Raw genomic sequence first — 22075 nt, 5'->3', positions numbered from 1 at the left:
TGCCTGGAGGATCGTATTGAGAGGTCAGTGACCTCAACGATGAGTGTGACAATCATTACGTTTTTCTGAACAAAGCAGGGCTGTCACTTTGTAATTGAAATTGAAATTAGAATTTTCATTTGAATGTGAAGAAAAAAATTAAATGTTAGAACTGTAATGACCTATAAGTCAAACGTAAGTGGTTGATGTAGTTTCCCTGTGGTTCAGCAGAGGGCGCACTTAAAATCTTGTCTTGTGGATGCTTTACCCGTTTTTGGTTTTTTTTTTGTGCATTTTCAGTTTGCACATAAACTTGAGCAGAAACGCCAAAAGTTTGAAATCAAAACCCTGAAATATCTAAAGTTAAAATATTTTTACACCTGGCTGAGGTGGAAAAGCAACAAGACTGCAAATGAATACAGGACCATGTAAATGCCACGTCTCACATTTTCCACATCGTTTTCATTTGTTTTATGTTTTACTGATGCTCTTTTAATTCCATCATCTCATTTCACCCTGTTCTTCTGAATGAGCATAACCTGTAGAAGTGATAGCGAAAACTTTAAAGTAAAATCTGAGTCTTAATAAACAGGAATTATTCTTGAAGCTTCTGCTGTTTAGTTTCATGACGGTGAATTAAAGATGTGTCTTCTTTTATCCACAGTGACCTAACTGAGATCATGTTGAGACCAGTAGTTAAATTTGTCTTAAAACATCCATCTAGATACTATTCACTGATTTTATATGATAAAATTTTAATCTTGACCGAATGCGACCGACCAAGCGATATTGTCATTTCTAGAGCTTTTCTACAGCTGTTGCTAAAAGTCACATCAGTCCTGTTTGGTACCTGACTTGAACTCTGAGTTCTGCTGGGGTTGGAGTTTTCCAACAGCTCGTGAACATGCACCGGCATCTCGTCTGGATCTGAGGGAGGCAAACAGATCTCCTGTAATGGGGACATGTCGTTTTCTGACTGCGGCTCTGAGTTCTTCTCATCACAGACTCGAGCCAATTAAAAAATTTACTTGTCTGTTCAGTTTATGACGTGTTGATGTATGTAGCTTTGAAAGTGATGCTAAGCTAAGATTAGATATTGTGACCTAAGTCCTCCAGGAGTGTGTTGGCCACGTAGTCTATCTGTCTGTCTGGCCAGACAGACAGATAGACTGACTGACTCTGCGATGAAACCACAATCCTTAATTTTGCAGACATCAGCGAGCAGTTGACGCCAGTTTCATGATATATGTTGTTTTTTTTATCACTTACTGAGCAAAATACATCAAAACATCAAACAATAACAAAGCACAATGATATAATTTCTAACAATGTTTGTGGACCTAAGACGTCCATGGGTCAGTCAGGACATTGCTCTTTGGTGCATACATGCATTCATGGTGCCCAGAAGATAAATCCTAATCCACCAGTACATCTTTGCATGCTGACACGCTAACATGTTCAACATGCTAAAGGTGACACCTGCAAAACATCAGCATGTTAGCATCATTAATGTGAACATGTTAGCAAGCTGGAGTTAACATTTAGTCAAAAACACCACTTAAGTAAAGCTAAAGCCTTTTGAAGACAAAAATAGTGACTGGACTTTTGTACAGTTTGTATCTGAGTTGAAGCTGAACCTTTAAATTTGATCTCTCATGAAACCGATGAAGGCCGGGGCACAGATCCAGATGAATCCATCAAAACGTCACGTGTGATGGTGTTTTGGAGAGATGTTCTGCTCAGTGTGGGTTACAGAGCAGGAGGTGACGTGACCCAGATCCAAAGAGGAGTGGAGGTTACACATAGTTATGGTCACATATGGCACATTCAGAACAAGTCTACACTCTTCACACAAATCTCACAGTCATGCATCCTCACATACACAGAGTTCAGACCCATGATCAGACGTCTGTGGCGCTGTCACGACTTCAGTTAAGGTTGACAAATACCAAAACGCTAAAACAGCCTCAGAGGTGAAAAGAGGAAAATCAGAGGAAGATGAATCATGTTCCTGATGAGGCTCAGAGGAGGCCACTGTCTGTCCGTCCAGCTGTCTGCCGCTCTCTTTTTCTGACCGTCAGCAGAGCTAAAAGTTACTGCTCAGTGTGACCATGTCCTGACCTCACGCAATATTTCTCACTTCTGCTGCAACTGCCTCTCTTTCCTCCCTAACTGGCTCCCTGCAGAGTCTGCAATGGTGGGATCTCTCTACGTTACAACATCCAGGGACGGTGGAGAAGTATTTCAATCTTTAATTTATGTTAGAAGAACACTGCACACATCTATTTGGTGAGAAGCAGGATGAATGGATCCAAGGTAGCAATTAAAAAAATCCTGCACACTGTGCAAACAATTCATTTGCAATTTATTTATCGTTCATTTCAAGTATTGTAAATAAATTGTTTATTGCATGTGTAATTGTTAATCCTTAAAAGCAATAGTAACACAATGTAAAAATAAATGCTCTCATTTGAGAAGCAGCCTTGAGACTGAAAGGTCACAGGTTTGATCCCCAGATGAGAAAAGTGTGAGATCACTGATTTCCACTGAGGGATGCCCCTAAACAATCCTCAACACAGTTCAGTTATTCAGTCTACATGAATATAATCAAAATAATCCTTTTTAAACAAAAACAATCTGTCTTTTCTCACCACTGACTGTTCTGTGTCAAAGGTCAAATCACCACCTACTCCTCCGATGACTCTTCTCCGGTGGCCATGGCCTCCCAGTGACCCTGTTATGTCACATTTTTGGTGTCTCATCTTCCTCTTGACCTTCAGTTAACAACAGGAATATAATCTATTATCCATTTTATTGTCTAGCAGAAGTGAAATAATTCAGATTGTACCAGAATGAAATACAATTTCTCCTACAGCAGTGTGAACTGAATGAATTTTAATGTGAATTTATTATTGATCTCCTTAACAATAATACTGTGTAAGATCTCTCAGTATTTACATGAAGAAGACGTCACCACTCGTCCTTTGAAAGGATTTATTGCCTCTTTCTCATTAAATTGGTCATAAATCAAAAGTGTTAGTCCAGTGATTTTACAGCCAAAGTGGAATGAGTGAGAAATGGGAGACATTTTTATATTTTAGCCAGCAACATGAGCAATGTAAACACAACACACATATCAACATCTCTTAATGCCAATTAAATACAGTCAATGTGATCTGATCACAGCAAACCTTTAAATTCTATGCAAACAAAATGAATTCACAGTCGAGAAACGTTCACGTCCTGTAAAAACCATCAAAGGTCACAATCAGCCAAAGCCTTAGTTTAACATATCTTTTGCTGCCATTAAAACATTCATCAGAGGAAGTAACAATCATCAGATTTAGTTTTTCCCGCCTTCAGTCCTGAGACCAGTGTGTGTGAATCTCTAACGGTGCACATGGGTTCAGGAAAAGAGCATTTTTACAGTCTGAAATAAACCATAACATTTAGTCAGCCATGTCATAAATTAAAGGAACACATCAACTTTATAATATAAACAAACAAAACACAATATGTGAATTAGGGAGATTTAGAGGTGCTGGTTGGCGGATTTCGTTACCTTTAGACAGAGCCAGGCTAATGGTTTCCAGTGTTTATGCTAAGTTATGCTAAGCATCTGCTAGCTCCAGCTTTATATTAAATGCACAGATATGAAAGCGGTGTTGATCTTCACATCTAACTCTGGAGAAACCTCTTGTGAATAAAAGGAATAAAGTTTGATGCTGAACTCACAACGTTTCTTCTGGTAAGTAAACAGCCGTTAATGCTAACGTTAGCTACGTAGCAATAGCAGAACTTACAAAGAGCTCCTTTAAGTTCCAAATATTTTTCTCAGATTGTCCAAATCTTCTGTCACTTCTGTTTGGGACTCGTCTCATATATAATCTATAATTCCTGCATTGTATATAAACATTTGTTCTTATTTCACATAAAACATAAAGTACAGTTTGCTTTCCAGAAACATTTAGCCTCTTTTAAAACCTCATGATCATTTCACAAACATGAAAAAAGCAGGTACATTGCAGGTCCACTTCTGTAGCAGAAAATTGATCTGTCTGTAAACATCACGTTACAATGAGATGGTAAACCTCCTCATTTTCCTCTGTAACATAAAACTGGACATATGTGGAAGAATGTCTGGGAGGTGTTGGCGGAGCAGCAACACAACTTTCTTAACATTCAACATTAAATCTGGGTGATATTAATATTTAATACAGAAAGTGAAGCTAAGATTTTACCCACCGACCCCCACGTCGGCGCTTCCCTCCAGATGTCACAAACAGGATTGAAATAACTGGTTTTCAAGGCAAAAATAGGACTTTCTGATCAGGAGTCCTACACTCCTGTTCTGATAGAAGTTAATTGGCTGATTGAGGTGAAGAAGGCCACTAAGTATTTAAGTCATTTTAATTTACTGCCAGCAGACAAACACCCGTCGTCAAATTCAGCAGAATATATGTTATATTTCATTCTTAATTCTTTAATAATTAAATACAAGTATGAAAGTAAAGAATGTATGTCTAGATTTGGCCACTGATTTTAGTGTTGCAACAAAGAAAACTTGCTAATAATAAGCACCCAGTAGTAAACGCAAACATGATTTTTTACACTGTAAACAGAAATTCATAGATTTGATATGTCAGGGAGGAATGTTAATGTAATATTCCTGTGAACACACTTTAAAACATTTTTTCTATCATCTGTCAGCCCACTTTTCAGTCGGCTCAGTGATTCTAGACACGCACTAAAATACTATACAATTGGCATTTCCTGATTCCTGTGTTGATAAATATGTGGATTCATTTTCATAAAAGAAACCCTAATCTGAAGGTTTGGAAGTTGCATCTTTAAATCCACTTACACTATCATTATGTAATCAAACCACACTTTAGACCAACAGCAGCTATTTTAAATACAGACATTTTGAGACATTTGATTTAGATTGATAGATTTTCTCCAGCCTGAGGACACAGCTACACAACTCCACTATTCACAGTGTGAGGATGGGAATGAATGACTCATTTATTCCCCTGTTCAGTCTAAAGAAAATCTTTGTTTTCTTAGAGGAAAAACTGCAAATGAGGTAAAAGAGCATAATGTGTCTCAAACTGTTCTTATATTAGGATTCATACTGAAACAAGTTGTAATTATTCAACAAAAACTCAACTTCAATAGAAGCATAAAGTTGATTTACAAAAATAAAATCTAAGTGCCAATTGTTAAAGAAATTGTCAAAATGGCCAACACTGATTCCTCTGCACTTGATTCACAGTGGGTCACAGACAGCACTGGTGTCTTTTCTGGAGGTGTAGTGCTCTGCAGTGCCTGCAGGGGGAGCTGCTGCTGTGACAAAAACATTCCAGATCAAAGCTAAAGCTCTGTTCAGAGAGCCATCTGCTGGGGAGGCGACGCAGACACATAACAGAGGAACACCTGCTGCTCAGGACGTCACACGTAGCCCTTGAATATCATTGGAAATGGCTCATATCATGTAATGGCTTTAACACATTAATGCTTCAATTCCTGTCAGGAAAATGTGAAAAGAACTATGACTCTTTCTGTCATGAGTTGACTCTACAGCTGTGTGGTGTTTCACGCCTCTGCTTTGGGATCAGGGTGAGGGAGTTACGCTCAGTGTGATGCACAGGAAGCTACGGACACAGATGCAGGTGAGATGGAAATCGCGACCGACGGAACCGCCAGCGACTCAGAACTGGATCCAGTTTGCGGTGTTCTGTGGTCGAGATGGAGGCGGAACAGAGCTGAAAACACACAACCTGACGTCAGTCTTTTTTCTCCACACTGATGACATTATATCAGTTAATAAAGGACAATTCCAGTGTTTTGTATGTTCACATTTCTTACTACAAATTACAAATAGTTAACTGTCAGTTATATATGCTGTGAAAATGATTGACAGTAATGTAGAGTATAGTTTATATTTTCTAAACAATAGTCATGTATAATGTCATTTATTAGATGAGGTAATAAAAATGTCTCCTATAAAGTCTATCTTTATTCTAACCATAATTAACTATAAAGAGAAAATAAAAAAAACACACTAGACTACAACAACACACAAAAGAAAAACTCAAAATACGTTCAATTTTAAATCTAGTTCCTTCTAAGCCCTATGAGTTGTGTTATTATAATGAATGAGTATCAGTGCTGCTGTTCATATGGAGGTTTAAAATAATGCCATGTAGCAGGTACATTCACATTACATGGCCAAAAGTATATGGACACCTATTTCCACACTTTCTCCTGCTCCTCTGTCACTGACAGATCTATCACCATTTCAAATCCCTTTTTAACATCTACTTTTTGCAAGTGCATTAATTAATTTATTGACTGATTCATTTTGATCATGTAATTATGTTTTAAATTCCTCTGTAAAAAACTTTGTTTTGTGGAGAATAACTCATCACCTAACATCTGCCCTGGACACCACCAAAGCCACTAGTGGCCAACTTGGAGCAAATCCCTGCAGCCAGGTTCCAAAACCTTCTGTTAAGTCCTCCCAGTGTGCAATATGTGGCTGTCCACATGCTTCTGGCCACGGAGTGTACTCTACAGAAGATTAGCGGTCTACCTTGCAGGAGCAGAGAAGTCTCCCCAGAGATCTGAACTAGGGTTTGGCTGAACCACTGTGTTGGAGTTACTGCTGTCCAGCTCCAGCAGGCAGCCTGACAGAGAGGAAGAGAGACACACACAGGAGGAATCATGGGGCTTGTTAAAAGTAGCTCACAAACTGACACACATTCTGCTGATTTTCTGCAGCCTGAAGCTCAAAGATGTACGAGTCATTTTAACAGCCGCTAATTAACACAGTGACGAAGAAAATAGGTCACTTCTGTAGGTTAAAGCTGCACAAGGCGAGATTCTTATGAGAAATACAGTCGCATTAGCTTGAAAAACAAAGTGGGGCTGAAACAGATACAAGCCTCCCATGTGACAGATTGGAAAGACATCAACTTCCATCTAATTTGCTCAGTTTCTCCACAGTAAATTCTCTAGTTGGCTCGATCACTGGTATGAAGACACAGAAAAGTGATTCACGTCAATGTTTACAGCCTGGTGCAGCTTTAAAGTACAACAGGTGCCTGTAGCGCCACCTACCTGTTGCCGTGCCTCCCGTCTGGGGGACTATGTTGTGATTAGATGAGCCTGATGAAGGGGGAGGGGCTATTTTGCCTCCAGGTGGTGGTGGGAGGAGTCCAAAGCCACCTGAGCTTTGTGGGCGGGGCTTATCCCTCTTTTTACCTTGCTGGAGATGGAGAGAAGTTGTATTAAGCAAATGAGACTACATGAACATCATGTCAGACATTTATCTGATATATTTGAGTTTTGTTGTTGTTGTTATCGTTTCTTCACAACATTTATCTTTATCCCTTTTAACACTAAAATACAACATGAGTCGGTATAGTTCTATGTAGAACTAGATAGATGGTTATATACATATAGATTTTTTTTTTTTTTTTTACTTACAAAAGTCAGCTCCAAGTGGTCTCAGACTTTTGGACCTCACTGTATATACTTATGTATACACTTATATTATTTATATATTTTTAATTTTTTTATTCCATTACCATTGCTTTGGATGCCCAGTTGCACTTGAGCTCCATTTAAAGATTTACAGGCATAAAGTTATTTTTAAAGAGCAACTAAAGTCATTCACATTTATGATTTATTACAACCATTTGCAGACTAATCCAAACCCCACATTAAAATACTTGCTAATTTTCTCATCTCAGTTTATTTAAATACATTTTGAGAAATTAGGAAACGTCTGATGTCGTGATGCTTGACAAACTGATTCTCACCCCTATGTTGAGTGTGATGGTCTGTCCCTCTTTAAAGCCCAAGTCCAGTTTAGGTCCTGAATCCCCGAGCTGGGCGCTTTTACTGATTTCATTCTCCTGTTTCACCCATCTGCAGGGAGGGGAAGACGCATACACACACACCATTAGCGCTGGTACAGAAATAAACAATGCATCTCAGCAGTTTTTAAGGACGACTACAGCACGCAGCCTACAAGCAGCTCTCAACAACAACCTTGCTTTGAGACAGACCGCAGGGTTATGCTGCAGACGGTCATGGTTGAGCAAATGTTTATGGAGGATGGATCTCAAAAGGAAATACCACAGCTATGAATGTACTACACATCACTGTGAGAGTCTGGACATCCATTAATCATCTGGGTGGAGCAAGCAAGGTTTCAAAGAAATGACTAAAAGTACAGTGCCCTGCCTCTACATCACAGGTTGATCATGAAACCACACTCCCACTGCTTACTTGAAATGGTCCTGTAAAGCCACATTAAAGTCAAAGGCGTCCCCTCGGTCGCCAAAGCCAACTCCGATGAAAGCACTGCGCCCTGCGGACAAGACACGAGCATTAAACACCTCAAACCCACCTGCTTAAAGGGCATTTAACAGCAAAACAGACAGAAAATAATCCATAGTCGTTTTTGTAACTTTCTCATCCTCACCGTTGTCATCCTGTATCCGCAGGACAAAGTATCGGCTGGAGTCGCTCACTGTTTCCACGGCAACACCGGGATACTCCTTTACTGGTGCCTGGGCAAACAGCTCACCTGCAGGAGCGGAGGGAAGGTAAAGCAATAAGTGACAATAGGGAACCATGTGTCAGAACAGAGAACAAAGCGCTGCGTCATCTAATCCTCCCGTTTTCAGCTTATCTGGGTTGGAGCTGAGGGCTGGGGCCTATTCAGGAGTCACCTCTGACAGACTGAATGCACACTCAGCTCAGTGCTGGGATCAGGTGTCCTCTGATGTGTGGCAGTTTAGTTTTTATAGTCTGGAAAACCAAAAGAACGAGCAGCAGCGACTGGCAGAACTGTCAGTGGCAAGACTTTCACATTACAGAGAGTCTGAGTCTGGTTTATTATAAAACATAAGTTGAAGTATAATAAACCATCATACCTGAGACTTTGTCCTCCAGTTTGATGTACGCCACTTTGCCCTTGGCTGTGATCCTCATCCGACCGGACCAGTCTGGAGTGTCCAGCTTCCAGTCAGCAGCCCTGCAGAAATGGTTTAATTTTAGCACTGCAAGTATCAGCTACTTTCTTTATTGATTAAGAGCTGATTATTTTCTCTGTTAATTGTTTGGTCTCTAAAATCTCAGAAAGTTGTGAAAATGCCTGTTACAAGTTCCCAGAGTTGATGTCTTTAGACAAAGACGAGTAAAACATCCTCACAACTGAGAACCAAAGATTGTTTTCTTTTTTTTTTAAACTGTTTTGGTTGAAATTACTTTAAAATTTGATTTACTAACGTGTACAATTACAAGAAATTGAGATATAAATATAGAATTAGAATAGAAATTATGATATTTACAAACCTCAGTTATACTTTTGTATGAAATACTCCCAATCCTTTTGGCTTGTAACCCTTTAAAATAAAGTAAGATCTACTTGTTAAGTAGATTTAATTTTCATTATCCGTATTGTGGTGATTATTTTCTGATTCTGATTCAACAGATCAATCATTTGGTCTTGGAATCTCAGAAAAAAAAGTGAAAAAGCCTATTATAATTTCATTAAGCCCAATGTTATGTCATCAAAAGTCATATTTTGTCCGACCCCAGTCAAAAACATAAAGATATTTATTTTATTATCATATAAGATCTTACATGAGGCAAATCCTCACAGCTGTGAAGCTGGAAGATGGAGATGTTTGGGATTTGAGCTTGAAAATTTACTAAAATGATTAATCAGTCATTTAAATTACTTCAGGACCCCACAGGTCCTGACCTGCAGGTTGGGAACCACTGACTCACACTAGTGTTATGATACATACTATTTATTTATTTCTATATATTATACTATTGGGCTACAATTAATACAGATTTTCACCATCAGTTAATCTAAATATTATTTTCATCTTGTCTATAAAATGTCCTGAAATTATGAAAAATGTCTGTTATAATTCCACAACCATCCCCACCATTAATTTTACTCTCGTTTCTTATGAGTAGCAGTTCCCACTTAAGTATTCTGGCAATCAGCTAATTGATTAATCAATCATTGCAGCTCTAATATTAGAGTTTCGACATTAATTTAAAAAGTGGCTCAACACACACACACACACACACTAACCTCTCTAAAATCCAGATTTAGTAATAAATTATATCTAAAATGGGCTAAAATGTAAACTTTGGGGTGATAATTTATTCAGTCCGTGGTGTGATTTCTCTCCCCGCTTTATCCAGACAGTGTTTACAGACTGTCTCAGATGTGACCTACAGGGTGGGCATAAGTTTTAACTCTGAAATGATCGATCTCAATCAAAAAGCAGACAAGCCTCTCGATGCATCAGTGTATAATAAGGAGGAGATCCGAGCTGTCACCCAGTGGGACCGTCCTGGCAGACCGCCCGCAGGATGACAAGCCCCGCCGTCACATCTCTGACAGCTCGGCGGCTCTGAGCAACAAAGCGGCGCAGAAAACTCCCGAACAACCGCGCGTCTCTTTGCGGCCGAAGCTGGAACCGCAGCCCCGTCCCCCGGTGCCTCCGGCGGCACCGCGCAGCCCCGGCGCTGCCTCTTTGTACTTTGAAAGCATGTAACTACTGACAGCGAGCGGTGCCACAGAAATGCCCGCACCGAGCGACACCCAGCACCGTTACAGCAAACCGGGCGGCGCCGGGAGCGGCCGGCGGTCGCGTCTTTACCTGTATGCGCGGTTTGAAGCCCGGGGCGGGATGCGATAAACGCTGACATCGGGTTTAACGCACAGGATGGACTCGTACTCGCCCTCAGCCGCCATCTTGACTCAACTGTTATTGATGTGGGAGTTGTGGTTGTGACTCATTTATTCAGTTCTGTGTGTGTGTGTGTGTGTGTGTGTGTGTGTGTTTAAGCTCACGTTTTATCCCATTGCTTCAAAAATAAATGCTTTAAATGCTGCTTTCCTCGGCTGATATTTTTTATTCACTATGTTTTATGACATGGAAAAAATAATTTATTTCCCAGGATCAGAATAAAAGATGAAGGACTGGTCGAAAGAAACTGGCATTTATCCGAGAAGAAATAAATAATAAAATGAAATCGTGAGGGTTCGTAGATTTGCAGGCAGTGTTGCCAGATTGGTCTTTTTCTTTTTTTTCTGTAATTAGGCAAGTAAATGAGCAGCACTGGTCATCGCAATTAAGTCAAAAATAAAAGCAAAAGCGTGGTAACGACTTTTAAATTAGGTGTGACTTCATATCATAGGATATCATTATTTCTCATTTCTATCGTGGATTATCAGCCTTAGAAATCGTAGGGGGGGAAAAACAGCTTCAGAACTTGCCTGAGAATCATTGTGTTTTAAAGTTTTGTTCAGTTTTAAAGTAATTCGTTGGAAGCTGTTATTACATATAAATATTCATAGCAAACAGCTGATGATAATAGCTAATTCGGCGTAGTTAATTTTTCAAAATGTAAACAAATACAGACAAAAAATTAAGTTTGTATCCCACAGCTAACCGACTGAATACATGGCAACACATACTTCCTGTTAAAGTTACACCTGTCATATGAGGTTAATATTTTATATATAACAAAATCCAAAAGACTTGGGGGGAAAACATATAATTATTGCGGTATTCTGTCTATCTGTGCGAGTTGTGGGCTCTGATTTGGCTTCTTGTCCGCCAGCACTGACAACTGCGGAACCGGAAGCCGTCTCGTCGTGTCGTCTCCTCGAAGGTTCCTGAAGATCCACTCGAGGGTTAGTGCACTGTTTCTTGCTATAAATACGCTTTTTAATACAGAAAAATACACACGATGTCACTGGGCGGTATGGTGAGCTAAAAGCAGCGTGTGTTTCTTGAGGTGTAACTCGTGCTGCGGTGGCTTTAGTCAGATATTGAAGCGGGCTCCCGCCGGCCGACAGCGCCGCTCGGCCGTTAGCCATGTTGACGGCTGCCGGCCGCCTTCAGTCGCTCTCCGAGGTCCTGAAAACACGAAGCCTGGCTCCGGACAGATGCGTTACTCATAAGCACGTCGACTTACAGAAGCTGCGGCTCACACTTATCATCCTTGTGCTCACTAAATTAGCTTTTAGCTCATATTTTCTCACAGCGGCCCCATGATGCTGGAAGCTAACTAGCTTGTAGCCTAGCCTAGCCACACAGCTAACCCAGTCTGAGGATCTGTGCTTGTCGCAGTGATTATGACAAACTGACACACGGACACAAGCCTTGCATTGCAGTCACGCATTCTTGATTGTGTGCTTGCCATTGTTGCCTCAGCTCTTTTTTTATGTTGACTGGTTCCTCCCTGCTGCGCTAGGATCTGGTTTCTGACATCCTGGGACAAGCCAGTGCAGTCAGGGGGAGACACCAGCAGGATGAATGCTCACTGAGCCAGCAGCTGCACACAAGCAACTGGAAAATTACAGTTTCACAGCGAGTCCAGTCTTTATAGAAAGGTATGAGAGTTTATATGTGCATGTGTTATTTGATTTTTATGTGTGGATGTTCTGTCTGCCGACTCTTTGAGTATACAGCATTGTTCACAAGTTTTCTCTGAATCAGATTGCGGTGGTTTGATTACCCACCTCCCACCTAGACACCATGACGTCCTCTATGCTCCGCCGACAGTTGAAGAACCTGGTCCAGAACTACTCTGAGGCTGAGGTCAAGGTAAGGGAAACTAGATTCAAGTGGTGGGTGGCTTTGTGAACTGTAATCTTTCTGTTTAGTGATAACCAGATTAACCGGAGTAACCTAACCAGTAAATTAAATATTAATTTTTGTTGTGTTCTCTAAGTTTGGTTCAAGATTACATATAGGCATTTTTGCATTTACTTGAGAGGGAAAGAAATTAACAAATGTATTGTGCATCACACTTTGATATTGAACAGTAGATACGTGGCATGTCTGGAAACATATTTTGAGCAAAATGTGAATGCAGCCCTGTGGTGTGGAACATTGTTGAGATGCTTGTGAGGAGAATTTGCTACCCTGCTGCCAATCCCTCAATGTCCAGCTGTCAGCGTTCTTCTCATCTCATACGCTGCCATATCCAACAGTATGGATGCCACCACCATATACTTCCTGTATATGTATTCTATATACCCTGTATTCCTGCTGTGTTAAACATTGCCACTTCCCTCTCTGATTCTTTTGCAGGTTAGAGAGGCTACATCTAATGACCCATGGGGACCATCCAGCTCACAGATGGCTGACATCTCCGACCTGACCTACAATGTGGTGGCCTGCAACGAGATCATGACAATGCTCTGGAAACGCTTGAAAGACGACAAGAACTGGAGACACATCCACAAGGTGGGGAACAGGAGGAGGAGGAATAACACTGAAGCAAATCAATGCTCAATACTTTGTGTTCAGACCACGTTTTAACAGCCATTTCACTGTCACTGTATTTATAGAAACCAGACATTTTCAAAAACACCTGTTGCCAATCTCATACTATTACCTTGCATTATATACATGGAGTATTTAGTGCTGAGGCTGCCACTAGTCAATATTTTTATACTGGCTTTCAGTAGTCTCAGTATATTATTTGTTTAACCAACCGGTCAAAGTATGTCCCTACACTTTTGTTTCTTGTGCAAACATTACAGATGTTTGCCAGACAAATGTTTTTTTAGCATTAGCAGCACTGTTGTAACCCATGATAGGCAAATGCTGGAATAAAATTGGCTTTATAAATGAAATACAGATGCAATAGAAAGCATAAGTGAACATTAACATGAGGACATAAAGTGGAGACATTAAAATTTCAATGGAGGTTTGCTCAGCTGTAGCCCAGGAAGATCACATCTGACGGTGAAGGACTCTGAATGGCCAGTGTCCAAAAAGGAATAAAAGCTCAGTGTCAGCTATCTGCTATGTCACTATAACTCCATAGACATTTAATATAGTAGCCATCATCTTTTGATTTAGAATCAAATGTGTATTGTTGACCAGTCCAGCAGCAGTTAAAATGTCAGAGCAGAGTTGAAATGTATTGGCATCTCTCAAAGCCTCAGCAAAATATATCAAAATAATACATATCACATGATATGACTGGATACACTGACATCACAAAGTTTGTACCAGATCAGATCACCATAACTTTGCCAGCCATGTGTGTTCTTTTCATTGTTGTATGGTGATGTGAATTCCACAATTTAAAAAAACACAAAAAAAGTTAAACTTTATGGATTGTCAGTTTGTTTTATTGTCAACCATACACATTTTGTCTCACATAAATTTGTCTCCTGTCATGCTTTTTCCACACTAGTCCCTGACACTGCTGGAGTACCTGTTAAAGACCGGTGATGATCGTGTGCTTCTGAAAATGAAAGACAACATCTACATCGTCAAAGCCCTCACAGAGTACCGCTTTGTAGAGAAGGACGGCAAAGATCAGGTTATACATGCTTCCAGATGATGTACAAAGCATGCAACCTTTTAGTATCCATTAAATGGTTGCAGAGTATGCATTAAAGTTATCTATTATTGGCACTATAATATCCATGTCATCATAAACGTTTCTAACCTCTAAGCTAGGTTCACAATTAAAGATTTCACTTACAGGCTTGACTATACTCAAATTTATCTGCAGCGTGAATATAATTCTTGTTTTTTCTTATTTGCAAGAATTCAGGTAAATTTAGATTTACATGACCTACACAATTTTTGAATTTTGTTTTTAGGTTTAATTCTATCAGACTTAGATAGGATTGGGATCAAATGGTCGGAGCCAAATCAAAGTCTAATGCAAGCATATCTGTCCCAGGGTGTGAATGTGAGAGAGAAGGCTAAGGTTGTCCTTGTTCTAATGGAGGACGACGAAAAGCTAAAGGAGGAAAGAGACTTTGCCTTCAAAACCAGAGAGAAGACGTCAAAAAGTTCTGCTGGTGAGCAGTTATGTCCTAAAGTATCACTGCTAAATACCCACTGCTTCAACAGTGTAATACAACTCATTTTACTTGTCTGTGTCCCTCACACAAATCTCATTCAACCTCTTTTTCATCCCTTCTAACCAGCTTCATCCACGGATACCATCAAGGATCCTAACTACAAGCCATGCTATGTTCCCGGGGCCTCAGGGCTTCCATCCTTAGACAACATACCCTCAGTGGCTGACTTGACTGCTTCCTTCGCTGCCCGCAAAGAGGAACGTCTCAAACAGGAAGCTGAGAAGAAAGAAGCAGAGAGAAGGGTGAGTGTATAGTATCATCTTGGCCTTTCCAACCTAGACATGAGCTAGTTCAAATAAAACAGGATGCAAAAAAGTGTAGATATTTTTAGGCCCACTGCCAGACACAGCAAAGACTCTGGAACCAAATTCTTGGGCAGGGGTTAGACCTTTTCCAGAGATGCCTTGAGTGAGATGCACCAGGTATAGTTACGATTAACAAAAACTGTAAGCCAAGCACCAGTTGATGGTGCAGTTGATTACTTGACTCAAATAAACCAATTAAATCAGTAAGTGTTTATGTTTACTTTACTTATGTGTAATTCTAATGTCCTAGGCTAAGATGAGTGAAGACGAGCTGAAATGGGAGGATGCAGGAAAAGACACTGACCTTGAAGGTAATGTTTGGGGAGGAGAAAAGGCAGAAGAGGAGGAAGTGAAACCAGACCCATGGGGAGCCCCCAAAGAACCTAAAGAGGCTACAGATCCATGGGGCACACCCACAAGACCTGACACAAGTGACACTGCAGCTAGCAGTGATCCTTGGGTGGCTCCAACTACAGCTGACAAAGATCCATTTGCTGCACCAAAAACTGACGAAGATCCATTTGCAGCGCCAAAGAATGGAGAAGATCCCTTTGCAGCACCAAAAGATGGACCTGATCCATTTAGTGCCTCAAAAGATGACGCTTTCAACACCCCAAAAGACAGTTCAGACCCTTTCAATGCACCGAAAGACAAAGAAGATCCATTTGCAGCTCCAAAAGATAAAGCAGATCCCTTTAGTTCATCCAACAATGATCCCTTTAATACACCTAAAGATGATCCATTCAGTGCTCCAAAGGATGATCCTTTCAACACCCCAAAAGATGATCCTTTTAATGCCCCAAAAGAAGATCCATTTAACACCCCAAAAGATGATCCTTTTAATGCCCCAAAAGAAGATCCATTTACCACCCCAAAAGATGATCCTTTTAATGCCCCAAAAGAAGATCCATTTAACACCCCAAAAGATGATCCTTTTAATGCCCCAAAAGAAGATCCATTTACCACCCCAAAAGATGATCCTTTTAATGCTCCAAAAGATGACCCATTTAACACCCCTAAAAATGATCCTTTTAATACCCAAAAAGACGACCCATTCAGTTCCCCAAAAGATGACCCCTTCACGGCACCAGCATCAACACCCCCTAAAGAAGACCCTTTTGCAACACCAACATCAGATGACCCCTTTAATGCTCCCACAACACTGTCAAAAGAAGATCCTTTCTCTGCACCGACCAAACCTGCTCCAGATGACCCTTTTGCTGCACCAATAACACCACCCAAAGAGGATCCTTTCTCTGCACCATCCAAACCTCTAGAAGACGACCCCTTTGTTGCTCCAACAACACCACCTAAAGAGGATCCTTTCTCTGCATCATCCAAACCTACTGAAAATGACCCCTTCTCTGCACCCACAACACCCCCTAAAGAGGACCCATTTGCAGTGCCATCCAGTGCACCAAAAGATGACACCTCAGATCCTTTCAGTGCCCCTCTAGTGAAATCGCCCCAAGGCAGTGCAGATGCGTGGGGAGCCCCTGCCAGCTCTCCACCCGCCACTGGGTCAGATCCCTGGGGGACATCATCACCACCAAAGGAAACAAAGGGGGGAGATCCCTGGGGAGGTGGGGCAGGTGCCTCCTCACCTGCTGAAACTTCTGATCCATTCGGGGATGCTTCCAAACCAGACAATGACCCATGGGGAGCCCCAGGTAAGACACAAACAAATAAATGGTTTCAAATTTACTCATGAAACTATAGGACACATTTATAAATATATATATATATATATATATATATATAAATATCTTCAATATCTGACTAAAGCCACCGCAGCACGAGTTACACCTCAAGAAACACACGCTGCTTTTAGCTCACCATACCGCCCAGTGACATCGTAAATATATATATAAATATTCCAAACTCAAGATTCTCTTCTTAGTTTTTTCCTACAACCATCTTTCAGTGAATGAGACTTGCTGAGGTGTAACCATAGGGCTTCTGTGATAACAAGTGGTCATATATCTGGAAGAGGGAAATGTAATCTCTGCTGTGCTGAAATCATTCCTGTGGAACATCTCGCGAAAGTCTGTAACAAACAAGGAGTCAACAACTACCATAAACCATTTAGCATCAACAACTGGCATCTGTGGCTCAGCTGGGAGAATGTGTTGTCCACTTATTGCAAGGCTGGTCTCCAGCACCCCCTGTGTCCTTAGGCAAGACACTGAACCCCCAAATAAGTGATTGAAAGAGCCTGTCAGTGGGAAGGGCTCAACCACATTGTCCAGGAGTCGGTGGACAGTTGGAGGAAGATAAAGGGGCACATTCACATCTTCACACCACGCCAGTGACCAGCTTTGAACAGAGATGGGGTTACAATCTTCCCTTCACAGATGACCACTTGTTAACCAGTCACTAAAATTCTGTACGCGGGTCACATGATGACACCTAGTTCTATTCACTGAAGAGGGTTGCATGATATGGCAGAAAGCTGTGGAAAAAGCTAGGACATGAATTTATCACAGAAATAACAAAGTCATTAGACTGAAAAATTTGTCTTACAGTTTATTACTGTTGTGTCCTGTTTGACCTGTTTTATTTACCCACTTAGCTTCAGCTCCAGCCAGTACTGATGATGCATGGGGTTCAGCTGCTCCACCCTCAGACTCCTCCCCATCTAGTGACCCCTTTGGAGACGGAGCATCTAAAACTAATGATGCCTGGGGTGCGCCGAGCAATGCAACTAGCAATGCCACAGGTAAAACACAATTTACACTCTGTCTAACCTGAATTTCTGCGAGCCATCCATTACTCATAACAATGAACCCTAATTCTCTGCTTTGAAATTCTCCTCTCTGATTTAATCAACTAAAGTCTGCTGAGTGCCAGCTGCTTAGTGCTCGGCTGAGAATATTGACTCTAAAAACTAAACTTCATTTTCTCCATTTCACCTCCATCTTTCCACCAGTCAGTTGGCTAACAATCTTAATCAACTAACCTTCTCTTCCACTTTGCTCTCTCTTCCTCCCTGACCTGTCCCCTAAAGAAAACACCTTTTAGAGTAGAATTGGACCTTTATTTTATTGCAGGAAAGCAAACAGCGCAAGAAGAGATGTATAGAAAGACTGCTTCATTCTTGGGTTCAGCGGGGGCGTCGCTGGTTGACTTGGACGATCTGTTTTCTTCTAACCCCAAACCCAAACATCGCCCCCTCATCAACACACTTGCTTCCCAAACACAAGCCATCGGTAAGGACAGAAAAAACGCTTCACTCTGGCTGAAAATTAGCATTTTTGACAAAGGCTTCATGTGTAATTATTTGTGGTGCACTTGATTCAAATGGATGTAAGCTCAGCCTTCAAGACTTACAAATCACAAAGTGATGTTAAAAATGCATTCCACTACTGTTCAGCTGAAGTGTACAGTTCAAAGAGACACAGAGAGAGGGGGGGCAGCATGACTGATAAATAAATATTTACCAACAGGTTTGTATGGAAAAGATTATTGTGATTATGTGTTTTGCCTATCCACCCTTCCCATGTGATCTTGCTGTAGTGTATAGATGTTATGTATGTGTGTGTGTGTGTGTGTGTGTGTGTGTGTGTGTAAGCATTAGTGACCTACTGACATTACTCTGTATAGTGCATTTTAACCAGCAGATATATAATTCTTCTCACCCCTCTCTCTGCTCTGCTTTGGTGCATTTTCTCTTTGCTTGAATACTTCAAACTGTATATCCCTCCTTCCCTCCCTTCCTCCTTTCCTTCATCCCTCCATCCTCCCATTACTTTTCCTAATTTCCCAGGCGCTTTCAGAGCCAGGGGCATGTCATCTGGCCCTGTGGTCAGATCAGGGGCTGTTGCAGGAGTGTCCCTTCCTGAAACATCACCCATACCTGGCAGTCCTTTTGGTTCCATCCTTGCCCCCCCCCATGGCGCACCTACTCCCACTTTTGGAGCTGCTAATTCCTCCAGTGAAACTGCCCTTTTTCAGCTACCGTCCCATACTTTAGGAGTGTCTTATTCTGGCTTCAGTCTTCCTCAGGCAGCTCAGGTTGCTCCAGAAACTGGAATAGTACAACCCCTTTCTGTCGGAGGGAGTCCACAAATGGGGCTTCACATGAACCCCCCCTGTGGAGGAGTGGGAGTGGTGCAGGCTGGGTACCCTGTCGGGAATCCTTTGGCAGACTCCCTTTTGTTGGGAACAGGAATGGGTCAGTCTAGTTTCTTTGCAGGGAGAGTGGGTCAAGTGGGTGGGTCCACTCCACGGGCCGAGGGTGGAGTCCCGACGCAGCCACAGTGGCTGTCGAGCAGTGGGTTAGATGAGACAGTGAGCAAAAACAACAACCCATTCCTGTTCTGACAACTCTTTCATATGTCCAAATCAAAAGATGTTTTTGGACCAACAGTTGAAAAGTGGTAGTTTCACATGTTTTAGCTCTCTAAAAGTATACACTTCATCATCATCATCACCGTTTATAAGCCATTAGGTAACAGATCGTGTTAATGTGTGTCTGTCAGGTAGCCCCTGGTTTTTGCATTGAAAAGGTGACGTTCAGCAGGTGCTGTGTGTCCTTGAATGCACCAAGAGTTTCAGAAAATACAGTAATTCAGTTTGATTCAACCAGTATAACATTCAATAACACTGTTACTTTACTTTTCACAATAAAGCCACCTAAATACTAAGAGCAGTGGACTGAAATCAGAGGCTAGCTGGAAGCTACGAAAAATAGACAATGATACACTTTTATACTTCAACAAGGGCAACAACATGCACAACCCCTCAGCTCCTCAGCTCTCACTTGCCTCCTCTGCAGTACTAGAAATATAGACCGATCCAACAGCCATTGATTCAGTGTATACAGCATAATATATAAACAGAATAATATGTGTGTGAAACTGTGCACTTCTTATTTGAAACAAATCTATGGGATCAGCCAGTTAATTTGTTTTTCATGCACAAGTCAGAGAAACAAAAAGCACCTGAGTGTGACTGTGGAATTACTGAAGAGTTTCTATGTGTCTGAATGTTGTTTTCTGTGACCGGACCTGTAAAACATTAACAGCACTGATCTGGAAAATGCGTCACTGTAGGTTTTCATTCAGGGTGCATGTGTTTGTACAGGGCAGAGTGTGTGTGTGTGTGTGTGTGTGTGTGTGTGTGTGTGTGTGTGTGTGTGTGTGTGTGTGTGTGTGTGTGTGTGTCTGTATGACACCTGTATGCACGCAGTGTGTGTGCAGTATATTGTGCTGATGTAAATATTCAAAGTAATCACAGATAAACCTTGAAATATACTGTATATCAGAGTGTTACAATCATGAGTAACTATTTATTGATCTATTTATTGATTGATTGATTTATTGCTTGATTATTTATTGATACATCAATGGCCTCCAACAAAGACAAGTTCAGTTTGATTACAGTGTCACTATGAGACAGGTTGATCGGATGCTATTGATCACGTGCGATACCAAGCATGATTGGCTTTATTCTGATTGGCTGTTCAAACACTGCATTATCAATCAACTCAGTAACCAATGATGGCTTTATCTTCCCTGTAGTCGTTCCTGATTCATCGTGTAATTGAATACGTCCTCTGTGTATCTCCTGCCATTAGACAAGAAGCAGAAATGTGTTGTTGTATGATGTTTAGCTGCAGTGTTGGCTAAATAAAAACCGAATTTGAACATATCAGCCTGCATGCTGTCTGAGCAGATCCTCCTCTAAGCGTATGTTTGTGTATGTGTCATCTATTGGGTGTGCGTGTGATTCATTAAATATTTTACCACACACCTGAACTGGAAAAGAAGGTAAATATGTACAGAAGGCTCTTGTTCCCCCTTTTTGCATCACTTTATGTTGCTCTGCAGACTGCTGCTTCCTGAAGATTCTGAGACGTTTAACAGGATCAGTGGTAGTTTATGAGATCATGGTTCAGTAAATCAAAGCCACCCTGAAAGCAGACACAAACAGTGACTTTTAAGAGGTCACATAGTTTTGATTTATTAGCTTTCTTTGTGTTTCATGGGCCTGTACATGTCCTTCATGTATTCTTGATTCCTATCAATGTGAACTTTGCTGAGAAAATGGACTGAAAGACTTTAGATAGTTTGGTGTCAAGGAGAGTTTGGGAAAAAAACTAGTCCATAACACTATTATTATTTCTCAAATTTAATTTTGTATGAAATGAATTTATTTTGCATTGTATTTAAATTTAAAGTTGTGTTGTAAACTGTGACAGTATACAGTACATTTGAGAAATAAAATGATACAATAAGTGACATGTTTACAGTTCTCATGCTTACTGTCTGATTTACCAATGAGGTTTTAACCTGGATTGCGTCTTGTTCATTGCAGATTTCCTTGCGCCTGAGTTTGTCTCCTAACCTATAAACAACTTGCTCTCTGTCGCCACCAGAGGGCCTTAAAGACATATTTCTGCATTTCTCTGGGCACTGAGGCTTTGGTGCTTTCACAATATTAATATAGAACCTAGACCTGCTTTAAATCTCAATTTCTACAATTTGGGACCTTTAAGACGTGAACATATAATCAGGATTTTGAACATCACACATACAGATGTGCTGATTACTTTTATGTGCAGCTGGGACATCTTGAGTACAGCAGCTTCATTTTTGAAACTAGAAATCTTTTAATATACATATATTTTTTATTTATATTTTTGTGCTTATTTTAAAGAAATTTAAGGAGTTGATTAAGCTTTGTGTTTGTATATGTCGTAAAACATATCTATAGGGGACCTTTAACCATTTATTTCTCTATTTAATTTCTTAATTAATTTATCTCCTGATTAATTATAATAGTAGGGTGAGTGGAGTCAGTTAAGGCCATTACAGAATTTGTTAAGAAGGAGGGGAAATGTAGG

At 40.8% G+C, this 22075-nt stretch overlaps 2 protein-coding genes across 4 annotated transcripts; one reads left to right on the top strand and one right to left on the bottom strand.

Moving 5' to 3' along the window:
- Positions 1–2958: 2958 nt before the first annotated feature.
- On the bottom strand, positions 2959–10833 carry necap1 (NECAP endocytosis associated 1). The gene is made up of 8 exons (XM_071499706.1): positions 10680–10833; positions 8928–9028; positions 8474–8578; positions 8278–8359; positions 7806–7914; positions 7102–7249; positions 6575–6668; positions 2959–5744 (listed from the first exon to the last, which is right to left on the bottom strand). The coding sequence occupies exons 1-8, from the start codon at positions 10772–10774 to the stop codon at positions 5690–5692; spliced, it is 789 nt and encodes a 262-aa protein (XP_071355807.1). The 5' UTR covers positions 10775–10833; the 3' UTR covers positions 2959–5689.
- Positions 10834–11596: 763 nt separating this feature from the next.
- Positions 11597–21470, top strand: LOC139633780 (epsin-1-like). Of its 3 annotated transcripts, XM_071499703.1 has the most exons (11): positions 11597–11719; positions 12283–12421; positions 12528–12635; positions 13125–13280; positions 14242–14370; positions 14740–14860; positions 14990–15165; positions 15479–16898; positions 17801–17947; positions 18279–18437; positions 18995–21470. In XM_071499703.1, exons 3-11 carry the CDS (start codon positions 12567–12569, stop codon positions 19549–19551), a joined length of 2934 nt encoding a protein of 977 aa, XP_071355804.1. In that variant the 5' UTR covers positions 11597–11719; positions 12283–12421; positions 12528–12566; the 3' UTR covers positions 19552–21470. The 3 variants fall into 3 exon arrangements, with proteins under 3 accessions (XP_071355804.1, XP_071355806.1, XP_071355805.1); XM_071499705.1 differs by lacking the exon at positions 18995–21470 and having other exon boundaries at positions 18236–18398; XM_071499704.1 differs by lacking the exons at positions 11597–11719; positions 12283–12421; positions 12528–12635 and adding an exon at positions 12665–13023.
- Positions 21471–22075: the final 605 nt, after the last annotated feature.

The sequence above is a fragment of the Trachinotus anak genome, unplaced genomic scaffold (genome assembly GCF_046630095.1).
Source record: "Trachinotus anak isolate AG129_WGS33_773 ecotype Australia unplaced genomic scaffold, CSIRO_AGI_Tana_v1 ptg000016l, whole genome shotgun sequence".
NCBI lineage: Eukaryota > Metazoa > Chordata > Actinopteri > Carangiformes > Carangidae > Trachinotus > Trachinotus anak.
The sequence above is the reverse complement of the archived record's forward strand: the minus strand, read 5'-3'. Positions and strand labels throughout refer to the sequence as shown.

Excerpts from the sequence above, each read along its gene's own strand:
- LOC139633780 (XM_071499703.1), top strand. The coding sequence starts at position 12,567 with ATGACGTCCTCTATGCTCCGCCGACAGTTGAAGAACCTGGTCCAGAAC. Across the intron at positions 13,281-14,241 it reads ACTGGAGACACATCCACAAG|TCCCTGACACTGCTGGAGTA; the intron begins GTGGGGAACAGG and ends TTTCCACACTAG. Across the intron at positions 14,371-14,739 it reads AGAAGGACGGCAAAGATCAG|GGTGTGAATGTGAGAGAGAA; the intron begins GTTATACATGCT and ends TATCTGTCCCAG.
- necap1 (XM_071499706.1), bottom strand. The coding sequence starts at position 10,774 with ATGGCGGCTGAGGGCGAGTACGAGTCCATCCTGTGCGTTAAACCCGAT. Across the intron at positions 7,915-8,277 it reads GCTTTACAGGACCATTTCAA|ATGGGTGAAACAGGAGAATG; the intron begins GTAAGCAGTGGG and ends CCCTCCCTGCAG. Across the intron at positions 7,250-7,805 it reads CCATCACACTCAACATAGGG|CAAGGTAAAAAGAGGGATAA; the intron begins GTGAGAATCAGT and ends CTCCATCTCCAG.